The 13,105-nt window shown below is 33.2% G+C and overlaps 1 protein-coding gene across 1 annotated transcript; it reads right to left on the bottom strand.

Moving 5' to 3' along the window:
* Nucleotides 1–16: 16 nt before the first annotated feature.
* LOC123921364 (cytochrome P450 90A1-like) lies at nt 17–6,955 on the bottom strand. Its single transcript, XM_045973871.1, has 9 exons — nt 6,458–6,955; nt 2,290–2,614; nt 1,798–1,947; nt 1,349–1,600; nt 1,144–1,230; nt 945–1,023; nt 702–808; nt 492–610; nt 17–410 (listed from the first exon to the last, which is right to left on the bottom strand). Exons 1-9 carry the CDS (start codon nt 6,700–6,702, stop codon nt 296–298), a joined length of 1,479 nt encoding a protein of 492 aa, XP_045829827.1. The 5' UTR covers nt 6,703–6,955; the 3' UTR covers nt 17–295.
* Between the last annotated feature and the right edge of the window lie 6,150 nt (nt 6,956–13,105).

Below are 13,105 nucleotides of genomic sequence, written 5' to 3' on the forward strand. Positions count from 1 at the left end.
CTTAAGTTATACTCTATTAATAATTTTTTGAATCAAATACTCGATTAATATTATATATAGTATATTTAATTTATAGTATACAAATTATGTAGATTAGGAATATCAATTCTTGAAAGTAGCGGAGAAATTTGATGAATGAATGCATTAATAATTCTTGAGCAGATTTATTTCACGTTATGCTGTTTGCCTCAAATCTCACAAGTCTGCAGATATTCATATACACAGCTGTCTTCTGCATCGTTCTTAAGTCTTCCCATGGTGAACTAGCTATCTTGTAAATCTCCATGACACCTGTTTATGCCTCTGGCATGCTCCTGCTTATGGACTTCAACGTTATTGGACAGCCACTTCTTAGTCTAGGTATGTGTGCCTTCTTTTCTAAGCAAGTATCTAAATCATCAAGGGTCCACCTACACAGCAGTATCTTTTAATTCCCTTCCATTTGTTCAAGAAAAAAGGATAAAATTTTTGGCATGGCAGAAAAAACTCACGTGTAACCACTAGTTAATCTGTGTAAAAAGACCAACATTGTCACTTTTGCCATATTCATCCCAAGGCAAGTCCTAGGTCCTGATCCAAAAGGTATGAAACTGTAGGGCTTTTGCATTTCCTGCAAATGTAAATAATAAATAAGTAAAATAATTTTCTAACAATGGCAGAAAACAATCAAGAAAAATAAAGAGGAAGAGGGAGCTAGTTACATCAAATCTTTGTGGGTTAAATTTCAATGGATCAATGAAAAGATCTGAGTCGTAATGTATACAAGTTGCATCGATGTTAACATGCCAACCTTTCTTTATTTCATGCCCTGTTGTTTCCATTTGTATAGTTAATAACATAACCATGAACACCAGAGAGACTGATGATAAAAGCCTTCCAATGGTTGAGGCTAAGTTTAATGTAAACTTGATTTTATTATCTTCCAAAGGAGTTGAGTAGTTTACCTTCAATTGTACAGTCGTTAAGTGCAACGCGAGGAAACCATAATAGGACATTAGACATTCTCAGCGTTTCCTTAACTACCTGTAGAGAACACAGATTCTTGACAGTTAAGTAATTCTGTCATAGGTGCTATCAGTTTGGAGACAAAACAGGTAATCAATTTATAGGTTATGTAATGTTTCTTTAAGTCGAAATTCCAACCTTCAAACCATAACGCATGTTGTTGATATCTTCCTGATTAAGTGAAGCTCCTTCTGGCTTCATTTTGGTTAAAGACAATTGTTCTTCCTAACGTGCAAGGGAAAACATGAAAGGGATGGAAAATTTGAAATTATGTTTTTTAAATCTAGATCTGTTTGGTTCATAATATTGCAATAATAATAATAATAACTATGCAGCACCTCACCCTGAGTATATCCTGTGCATCTCTGTTGTCATGTAGAAATTTTACACTCCACATCATTGCTGCTGCTGTAGTAGTCTGTCCAGCAATTATCAATGTCAAAAGATTATCCATAATCTCTGAGTCATCAAGCTTTTGATCAGCTGGTAATGAGTCTCTCTGCAACATGGACTGCAGGAAGTCCGCTGTAGACTCTTCTCCCCTCCTACGTCTAGCAATGATCTCTCTGAAGGTTTCCATGAGCCTTTTACGAGCCTGCTTCAGCTATCATCTTTAGTTCAAACTTATAAAAGAAAAAGAAAACTGATGTTTGTTTTTTCCCTTAAATTATTCGGTATTCATAGAAAGTGAATAACTGATTCAATCACTGAAATTCAATCATAATACTAGTAGTACATTTTAATTTACATACAATAAAGAACTAGTAGATCACATTGTTTAACATCACTAACCATGATGCCTTTATAGTATCTGGTTCCAGGAATCATGACTGGGAAAGACAACATGGCATTAGAGACATCAGTGCAGTCTTTCTCGATCTGTCGTAGTAATGAATCCTCCGTGATGCTCATCAGCATACCACACATTGCATCAAATGTCATCTTTATATGTCAAACATTTCACAGGAGTTAGGAGTCATATCATATATCAATATACGTCAACTTAAAATTGGTTTTTTAGGGTTTTAAATAACAGTTGTAGCTGCATTGTGATCCTTGGATGTTGTAAAAAATTGCAGTCAATTACGGTTCATGTATCTGCAATTGAGGTTGCAATGCGAACATGACGACATAAAAACCTACATAGCAATTATGTTGGAGTTTTATGTTTATAGATTGAGTTACCATCTAAATTAATGTTGTTGCATTTGAGTGCTTTCAGAAAAAAATTCAAAATATACTTTTTCATCATCATTTATAGCATTTGAAGCAAACTGTTTTTACCTTCATACTGAAGTCCAACACCTTGAAACTCTTCCCGCTGTCTTCTAGTATTTGAAGTCTTCCACACAACAATTTGTCAAATTTTGTGATAAATGCAGATAGGGAAGTCATGGAGAATGGTTCAGATAGAAGACGCCTTATTCTTTTGTGGCTCTCAACAGGTACACATAATAAGCTTTTCTTTCCCACGGCATCTGCCATTGATTTTACATAACCCTTGTTGAATAGACCAAAGTCATTAGCAAATATTGTCCTTGCACCTTCAGGATTAGGAATAAATATGTGGACCTTGCCAAATAGCCTTGTCTTGAACCATCTCCCATGCCTACTTACATCAAATCAACCGTGCTCATTTTTCCAGTTTATTATTGGAATTTTGACAAAACTTTATAATAAGTATGATTGTTTTAACCAAAATTAATTAATTAATTATGATTGTGGTCTAAAAGATACTTTGGTCTAATATTCAGCTTAGGACTGTTCAGCTTTAAAACTCTACAGAAAATAATCAAGGTTATTCAGCTTAAGATACTTTTGGGGCATAAGGCACGGGGGCTAAAATGTTGAGTTTTACTTTTGCCATCCTGCTGATTCTGGGGCGCGCCCTACGAAATTATCATACTCCCCCTGTTTGCTCGGAATACTGTCCGGCATTTAAGTGACGAATGTGTTAAAATTCTTTAGTTTTTGAAACAGTTAAAATCTCACACCCTACCAAGATTTTTATAACGTCCGCTACTTAAGTAGCGGATGTTATAAAAATTTATCATTTTAGTAACTTTTGTAATATTTTAACTATATGAAAGTTGTACTTCAAATATGAAAGTTGTGAGACTTTTTATAAAGGTTGTACTTCAAATGTGAGACTTTTTTCTTTATATATATGAAAGTTATATTTTAAATGTGAGACTTTTTATGAAAGTTGTATTGTGAGAATTTTTATTTTATATATGAAAGTTGTACTTCAAATGTGAGACTTTTTATGAAAGTTGTACTGAGACTTTTTGGTTTATATATGAAAGTTGTATTTCAAATGTGAGATTTCGTACTTCAAATGTGAGACTTTCAGGATTTTGTCCGATACTTGGACGTTATAAAAATGAGATTTTTTTGAGTTAAAACCATCATACCAAAATTTTTATAACATCCGCTACTTCAGTAGCGGACGTTATAAAAATTTTGGTAGGGTGCTTTTAACTCAAAAATTACTCATTTTTTACATGTCCGCTACTTAAGTAGCGGAAGGATAAAATGAGAAATTCGTAGGGCGCGCGAGTAACTGGTAGGGTGAGAAATGTAAACCTCTAAAGTGTTTGTTAACTAAAGGGTCTTTGTCTTTTGGGGCATAATGCTCGAGGGCTATGTTTGGTACCCAATGGTTAGGCAAATTGGATCCTCTCCTTATCTTTTCTCTCCTCTCTCCTAAGTCTCTATCTCTTTCTTAATCCTACTCTCTTGATTATATTATTATTTTTTTAATGAGGAGAGAGAATGAAATCAAGAGAGTGGTAGAGAGTTAGGAAAAGGAACGAGAGAAAGTGAATGAGAGAATTCAAATCCATGGTTTGGACACTCGGTCAAATAAAATGTCTTCATCTTTTTGGCTTAATGCCTAGGGTCTTATGTTCAGTACTAAATTGTTGGTCTAGACGATTGAGTCCACAACATATGGGAGAGTAGTCACTTAATCAATAGAAGCTCTACTAGATGAAGAATCTAGTGAGCATAAACAAGGAGGACAACCTTGACTGACATACAAGTTGGAGATAAATTCGGAGCTTGACTGAGCGAGAAGGGAACTCCCACACCTTCAAATATTTTTTTAATTACATCATTCGGTTAGTGTAGATATGACTTTCAACGGCTACGTAAGGGTCGTTCCTAAGATTATGCAAGTTACTATAATTTTTGTGTCATATTTTCGTATAAGTCATATAAAATTATATAATGTGAAAGAAAAGTTAACGATTATACTTTCAATTGTTAGAATTCATCTGATTATTTTAATTCTTCAAATGGATTTCACTATCAAGATCATAAGAATGTAAATCTATTTTAAAATTTAGTTATAATAATTATTTTATTTATTTTAACACAAGCACGCACACGCGAGTGCACACACGCACATTACACACACTAAGTAAAAAAAAATGGTGCCGCTAAAATATTGGTGTCCTATGCGGTCGCTCCTCTCAAACACCATCCGGAACCCTCATAGTGTTTAGTAGGGCTGTGCAAAATATCCAGTTAAGAAACCCAAATCCGAAAACAGAACCAAATCCATTTTAAAATATCCTGACCGGGACAAATGGTTACCAACCGCTTAAACAATTCTTGCACAAATCTAGTTCTGATGGGAGTGTCGCCGGGTGCCGGCGTTATCGGAGTCAGTGGTAGTGGAGGTACATCGCTTTTGTCATCTCCGTTCATGTCTCTTCCGATTGGGATCCCTAAGCTCATTGTGTCAACCGTTGCTAGTGGCCAAATAGTACCTTACATTGGAACTTCTGATTTGGTGTTGTTTCCGTCTATTGTTGATGTTGACAGCGTTAATAGTGTTAGTAGGGTGGTGTTTTCCAATGTTGCTGCTGCTTTCGCTGGAATGGTTATTGGAAGGATTCAAAGTTTGAGTAATTCTTTTAAAGTTGTTGATAAGCCTACTGTTGGTATAACTATGTTTGGGTTACTACTCCTTGTGTTGATGTAGTTAGAGATAGGTTGCATCGAGACTCGAGAGGGTCATGTGAGTTTGGTTTTTCCTCCGTTTCCGTTATGAGCCAAAACAAAACACACGTATCAGCCAAAACTCTAAAAACTACACCAACAACCCTAGTTCTTCCTCCTATGTTTCTTTTTCTTCTTTTTTTTTTTTTTGAAGCAGGTTTCTTCTTCAACAGCTTGTATTTCATATCATCATCATCAACATCTTCTTGATTTGTCAAAAAACATAGGCGGGGACGGCCATTGCTTCGATCAGCTTGAAAGCAAGATACTTTTGTGACTTCAATCACTAACGTTCCATTTTCACGGTGGGGTCTAACAATGAGAGACTCTGATCCTCTTGTCGTTGTCAAAGGTGGTGGAAAAATCTGAGTCTTCACTTTCTTAGTAGCTTCGTTTGAAAGAGATCAAGGAAATTCCAATGAGTTTTGATAGATTCAAGATGTGTTTGTGCAACCATGGTCGATTAGAGATAGAGACGGAATGAAAGATGTGTTTCTTTTGTGCGTAAGAAGTGAAGGGGTGAGGGGTGAATTTATAGTGGTGTTTTTTTGGGTGCGCAAGTTATAATTTTGGTGTCACATTTTTTTATAAGTCCTATAAAGTTATATAATGCGAAAGAAAAGATAAAGATTATACTTTCAATTGTTAGAATCTCTCTAATAACTTTTAATTCTTCAAATGGATTTTACTATCAAGATCACAAGAGTGTAAGTCTATTTTAAAATTTAGTTATAATAATAATTATTTTTAATTATTTTAACACACGCACGCACATTACACACTAAGTAAAAAACAAATGGTGCCCCTAAAATATTGGTGCACTGTGCGGTCGCTCCTCTCGAACACCCTCTGAAACCCTCTTGCATAACATGACACCTTGTAGCTTACCTAATGATCGCTAATCATGGAAAAATATTGTATGGGAACTACACACCCAAAAGAGGGTTGAGTCTTGCGAAGGGAGGAGATCCAAATCCTAGGGGAGGTCAGACGATACAAGATAATAAGATTCCCAAAATACTACACCCTCTTATACTTAATATAAGTTTTCTCTTATATTAAGGACCAGAGGTAGTAGTACTAGATTATCTTTTAAATGAAGACTCCACCGACCCTTAACAAAGGCATGATCTAGATTTGTGTTTTCAGATGATAACACACCTATTAATGATTTTTTTTTGACAGAATGATTATTTTCTAATTGACTCCATTATAAGCTAGTATAAAAATTCAACTATAAAAAATCAACTGTACAGCTAATTTGCACATGTAATATACTAATTTGCCAGTTATGATCACTCTTACTTTTCCTACTTGTTAAAGCCTTGAGGATTAGAATCACATGAAAATAAAGTTTAGTCTTGAATGATAAAACAATAATCAATCACAATATACTTTAGAGGATTCTTGAATATGTACATATATCAAGATGGAATTCACTTACCATAATCGTCTAAGTCTAACAAAATCATAGCATCCTCTTGTACTATTAGTGGCTGAAAGAAAAGAAAAAGTCTCCCCAATAAGAGGTAATCCAAGTCGACCAGGGATATCTTCTCTATTTGTTTTAGCTCTTTTCCATGCTCTTGAAGCAAAATATGTTAATCCTATAGAGATAAATAAGACTATGGTTATGTCATAATAGTTTTGCCCTACGAATGCTAGTTCTTCCCTCAAAAGATTCCACATATCTCTTGTTTTGTTGTTGTTCTTTCTCTAAACAATGTTGATGAAGAAAAACAAAGTAGCAAGGTCTTAAGTTATGGTTCAACTAGATATCACTTATAATAATGCTATATATATAAAAAAAAATGGTATGAAGACGGTGTCATTATATAAATAAAAGAAGTTGAGATGCTTGTTTTATAAAATATTAGAAGCATCTTTGGAAATATTGCTAGTATAAAAAGTTGGGAGATTCTTATTACTAGAAGACAAACTTAATGTAAAAAAGCGTCAAATAAGAGGCCAATTATATGGTGCATAAGTGAGACATATATATTTTATCATGTACAAGTACAAGTTGATTTTTACCGTTGGATCAATAAATCACACAATTGAAAAAAATGAAATATGATATGATTTATTGATCTGATGGTGAAAAATAATTTTGCTTGTGCACATTAAATAAAGTCCAAATAAAAAAGCGATTTTTTTTTTTACAATGGAGTTGAGGATCAAACTCGAGACCTATAACATACTACCCAAACTCTTAATCACTAGACCAAACTTAGTGGCTTGATTTTATATTTGTAATTAAAAAAGGAGATATTTTATTACTCAAAACAACTTCACATCAAGATTATCATGAAAATATATGGAGTCGATAATTCTTAGCAAAATAGTGGACTAACTCAGGCTGTGATTTAGCAAACTTTGATGCTGATTGAAATGCCTTCCACCATGTTACAGTTGTTTGAAAGCTACATTACATGAAATAATACAAGTTCGCTTGCCATTATAGTTAAATGGAGTTGTGTAGTTAGCTCATGTGCTTTGACATTAGGTTTAAATATGATGTTAGTCTCTACAATTATAGCTTTACAATTATAGTGTTTTTTGATTTTAGTCCATGTAAATTTTTTGTTTGGGTTTAGTCCTTGTAAATTTAAAATTTGTTGTTTTAAGTCTTTAAAATCAACTTATTGGGCCACATGTTACGATTATGTTGGACCACATATAACGTTAAGGATTAAAAGTAATAATTTTTTAATTTGCAGGGATTACCACAAAAAATGTATACTGTCGAGACTAAACCAAAAAGCACTATAATTTTAGAGACTAAACATCATATTTAAGAATTTAATTTATATGCACTGTCAGTGTAAAGTTATTTTACACATGCGTACAGTAATATACCAACACATCATGTATGGTATTAAAAAACACATGATGTGACACGTTCATTAAATGATGTGGCAACACATTATTGGATGCATGTGTAAAAAATCTTTACACTGACAGTCCACAACAATTAAACTCCATATTTAAACCTAAAATGTCAAATATATCTCGATGATATTTAGATGGAACCCAATTGTTCACATGCAATAGTGTTTTAGCTTAGATTCTAACATAAGCAACAATATTACGATGTGGCCCGCTTTAGCTAGTTTCAAATTTTCTTCAAATGAATTAAGTGATTGCTCATAAAATCGTCTAAAATGCGGCATTGCATTTTATAGCAAATTAATTTCTGATTTCGGTAATTTATTTTGGCAGATTTAATTTAAGCATATAAAAAGAGCTGTCAGATTATTTATAGTCCATTCAATTTGTTTTTTTTTTTTGTCATATAGCTTAATGGGTTAGAAATTTCACCCTTGAATCGAAAAGTGAGATGATCGGGGTTCGAACATCGGCTCCCTGCATAAATAGTGCAATGTCCTACCAACTGAGCTAAGTTCATGAGACATGTTTGGGACGTAAAAAAAACTCCAAGTTCACATTATGATATATGATGTTTGGTTGAATATTATAGAGTGAAAATGACAACTAGGATGGTGAGAGGGGTCATAGCACCACCAATAATATTATGCACTTGCAATGCTCCAAAATCACCATTAAAGCAGGAGAGCTGGAGAAGGTTATGTTATGACCCCCACACCCTCTTATTTTTCCCTCGAACTTTAATCATCCACTTTAATTATTTGTATCTTTGTGGTGTACTCCGAGTATCTAGGATGGGAGAGTTTTCATCAGTTCCACAAACGTTGTACACCTTGTCCTATCCTCTTTTTATCCAAAAAGGATGATGATTGTGATGTTACCATGGCTTTCACTTTTATTGGCACCAAGTCCAACTCAAGAGAAATGCTAACAAGTGTTCTTAGAACACTCTTTAAGCACCTTAAATAATAAGTTTTTGTGAAATTTTTATATAAATGTGTAAAGTCAATATATTGAGAATTGAAATGTTTCACTTTTTAATTAAATAGTTTTTTTTAAATTGAATGCTTAAAGAGTACCCCCAAGACACTCGTTAGAAAAACTCTATCTTTAATACCTAAAACAAAATTTTAGAAAAAGGTTTTTTTTTTCGATATGCCGCTCCGCCAGCAAGGAATGCCACGCACGAGCGGAGCGAAAACTAAGCAAGAAGATTGAACGGTTTTCTTTTTTGAGGTACAAAGTTTAGGCGCTAACCATAAAAAAAGAATAAATAGAATAAAAACTAAATAATATATATTTTTAAAATAATCAGAGGATATATGATTTTATGTGTATGTGTCTAAATAATTTATATTTTAGATTGTGCCCAATCAAGTATTTCTGATTTTAATGGGAGGCCTTTTGTGTAAAATGATAGAGTTAAGAGTGTAATATAAAGTTTTTATGTTTATAACTTGTTGCACTGTTACTATTTCAGTTATCATCCATTATAAAAATTTGTTGCGCGGTTACCTTTCTAGTTATCATCCGTTATAAAAGCTTGTCGAACTGTTGCTTTTACAATTAATCTCCTCAAACATAGTGTTTTTTTCATCAAAATATCCTTATGGAAATCAATGTTAAAGGTCACAGTGCAACAAGTTAGAAACATAAATGACCTATTTGTTACCTAAAAAACTTAAAGACCTTATTATCACCTAAAAAACATAAAAGATTTAACCATTACTTAGGCGAAATTTAAAGGACGTCTTAATGTGTTTTGCCCAAAACAAAAAGCCTTATTTTTAATCTGATATATTCACTGTCGTCAATCCTTATATGTAAACAAACAAAAAAATTCTTTGAACAAACTTAAAACAACTAGAAAATCCTGAACGGGTTAACTATTACGTTTATATGGATAAAGTAATTTATATACTTTTATATCGCTATATTAGTTTTATCAATAACATGGATAAAATTAAGAGAGAAAATGAAAGTTATAAATTTTAAACTATATATAAAGTAATTTTTTTTATAGGTTTATAATGAGCTGTGAATCGAACCTAAGACATACAACATACTACCCAAATCACTCACCACTAGACCAAACTTAATGGCTTTAACTATAAAGTAATTAAATTAGCTTATCAAATTAATTTATAAATTAGCAGAAATAAGTTTTAAATTTGTGAAAAAAAATGGTATTAAACAAATCTTTTTTTTTTTGAAGAAAAAATCTATTTATCATATACGTTTATAAGTTATGAGGTTGAAATCTAAACCCTAAAACAGAGACGTAATTTTTATTTTTATTTTCATAGAGACATAATACTCCATTTTGGATGCAAGTAGGCATGGGAGATGAGATGGTTGAAGACAAGGCTATTCGGCAAGGTCCACATATTTATTTCTAATCATGAAGGTGCAAGAACAATAATGAGATTGATCTATTCAACAAGGCTTAACTAAAATCAATGGCAGGTGCCGTGGGAAAGAAAAACTTATTATGTGTACCTGTTGAGAGCCACAAAAGAATAAGACATCTTCTATCAGAACCATTCTTCATGACTTCTCTATCTGCAATTTTTCATAGGGATATCAACAAAACGAGGATGAGATCGATGAGTTAGGATCCTCCCCATTTCCTATTCTTTTCATTTCTTTAATTATCAAAGTTTTTAAATATTTTTGGGTGTATAAATGATATTTGGACCCACTTAATATCATATTTTTGCATTTATATTCTCAAAACTATATAATAATGAGCGAAAGTACTTTACCATTTTCTTATTTATTTTCATCACTCAAAAATACTTTTGTGGTCAGAATTTGCTAACTAGATAATTGACACATGTGTAAGGGAGTCCAAATCCACTCCATTGCTTTATCCTCCATTTCCCTCCGGTTTTCATCTGGATGAGTGACACGTGGCAAATAAACATTTTAATGGATGAGATTAAAACTCTCAACTTCTGCAAGCCACACATAAACAGTCCTGACTCCTGAACCAACAACAACCCAGTTTCCATCTTACTTCACCATCTCTCTTTACCTTCTTGCCGTCGTCGGAACTCTGCCGCCGTCACAAACAACCCCAACGTTGCCGCTATTGTTGATTTTCAATCCTATTGTTCCATTATCTTCCAAGTTTTAACATTTTTAATCTAACAAATTTTGGGGAGTTTTCATTTCCATTTTATTTTCATCATCCATAACCCAACCTTTAATTTTCTTTTATGTGAAAGATCACCCTTTGTTCCACCATTTTCACTCTCAACCTCATTATTTACTCAAATCTAATCTATTTAAAAGGTTTCCAGCCAAAATAAAAAAAGAGAAGATAGAAGAATCACCACCGCTGCCGACGGCACACAACTTCACCATAGATGAAAGTGAGACGATGAAGAGAAAGCATGACTAACGGATCTGTAAGTGAGATGATGAAGAGAAATAGAGAGACACAAAGGGAGAAGATGAAACAGAGAGACATCATAAAACAATCTTCAATTTCTATCAAACAATCTTCCATCTCCAATGACAATCTTCAATTCAATCAACCCATATTCCATGTTTGAAACCTAAAATTGGAATCAATAATAGCATAACCAAGAACAATAGAATAGGGATAGACGGCGGGAGATGAACGACGGCGGCGAGAAGTCAAAGAGATCGATGGTGAAGAAACAGAAACGGGTGGTTTGTTAGTTCACGTTGTTGTTGTTGTCTCTGTAACTTTGAGCTTTTAATCTCATCCATTAAAATATGAAAACTGGAGGGAAATGGAAGATAAAGTAATGGAGTGGATTTGGACTCGTGTAAGGGACGGTGATTTGGCATTTTTTTGTCTGACTCGTAAAAAAAAATTAAAAATGATAGGGAAAGACATAAATATTCAGGCACTAATTTTAAAACACATAAATCTCAAAAACCTTTCATTATCTTCAAGAAAGAAACAAATCTTAGAAAGGAAAAAAAGCATTCAAAGTTCAAACCCAACAAATAAGCATTCATTCCAAACCAAATAAGTTCAACGCATAATTAATCTTTCAACCTAAAAATCTTTAAAGAAAACAAAATCAACTATGCTTCACAATCTTTCCTTCAAATTATTTTCCATCACCGAAGAATTTCTCCCTCGTCTCCCATTATTGAAATTTCTCAAACCCCACCACCACCACCGCATACATCCTTCATTCTCATACCTATTCTTCCTCCGTCTCTCTCACAAGTCACAATGCAATCTTCTCTCATAGGATCTTTGCGTGATGACAGTCACTTATTTGTTAATTTAATTGCAATCTCATAGTAGTTTAATAAGTTTTTAGGAAGAATTTATGGTCAAAAAGAAGAATATTTAAAGAAATCGACATAGCAAGAAGCTTGAAGACCAAAGTTCACAGCGCGATTTTGCCACTACGTATGGATCAAAACGCGTGCTACAGTAATGCGTACTACTTTTTGTTTTTAATTTGATGAGCTGTCAACATTGGATAGGAAAGCTAGTCCTTATTTTTAGTTGCACGTGACTCTATGGAATGCTACATATAAATATATGAGTTTTAACCAAACAAAGGGACTATTCACGCAAGATTCAGATTTTTGGAGAATAGGAGTACGGTTGTGACGAATTCCTCCATAGAAGTATTATTTCAAATCTCATACTATTATTTAATTGTTATGTCAATTATTATTATGAGTAATTAATTTCATCAAATTAAGGATTTTAGATGATTCTCTGTAAAACTATTTGAATCATGTAACTACGTGTTTTTATTTATGTAATCAAAACTAATAGTTATTCAGTTAATTTCGTGTTTAATGCTTTTCTTTATTTGGCCAATATCGAATTGATTTCAAGAAATAATTCACTACTGATCCTAGGTTTTATTACTAGAACTAAATTAACTGTTTGCCAATCGTAATTGCTTTAGGAATAAAGAATTAGTTGGTATGATTGAGAATTTAACGTTCAATAACGCTTTTGATAATATTAGTTTCGCCTAAGGAATTAGGCAGTGGCGATTCCAGGAATGTTAGAGAGCCTAGGCAAAATTTTGGAGGGAATTTTATCAACTAAATTTCTGGATACAATAATATTTAAACCAGCAAAATATGAGTCAAATAAGGGGATGAAATATAACATACCAATAGTGTACTACATAAAACTAGGAGGCAAATTCCCTTTCCGAGACTTCTTTGCGGTGAAGGTTCTGATAAT

Source organism: Trifolium pratense, linkage group LG4 (genome assembly GCF_020283565.1).
Source record: "Trifolium pratense cultivar HEN17-A07 linkage group LG4, ARS_RC_1.1, whole genome shotgun sequence".
In the NCBI taxonomy this organism is placed as follows: Eukaryota; Viridiplantae; Streptophyta; class Magnoliopsida; order Fabales; family Fabaceae; genus Trifolium; species Trifolium pratense.

Excerpts from the sequence above, each read along its gene's own strand:
- LOC123921364 (XM_045973871.1), bottom strand. The coding sequence starts at position 6,702 with ATGTGGAATCTTTTGAGGGAAGAACTAGCATTCGTAGGGCAAAACTAT. Across the intron at positions 1,231-1,348 it reads ATGCACAGGATATACTCAGG|GAAGAACAATTGTCTTTAAC; the intron begins GTGAGGTGCTGC and ends CTTGCACGTTAG. Across the intron at positions 611-701 it reads TTAACCCACAAAGATTTGAT|GAAATGCAAAAGCCCTACAG; the intron begins GTAACTAGCTCC and ends TTACATTTGCAG.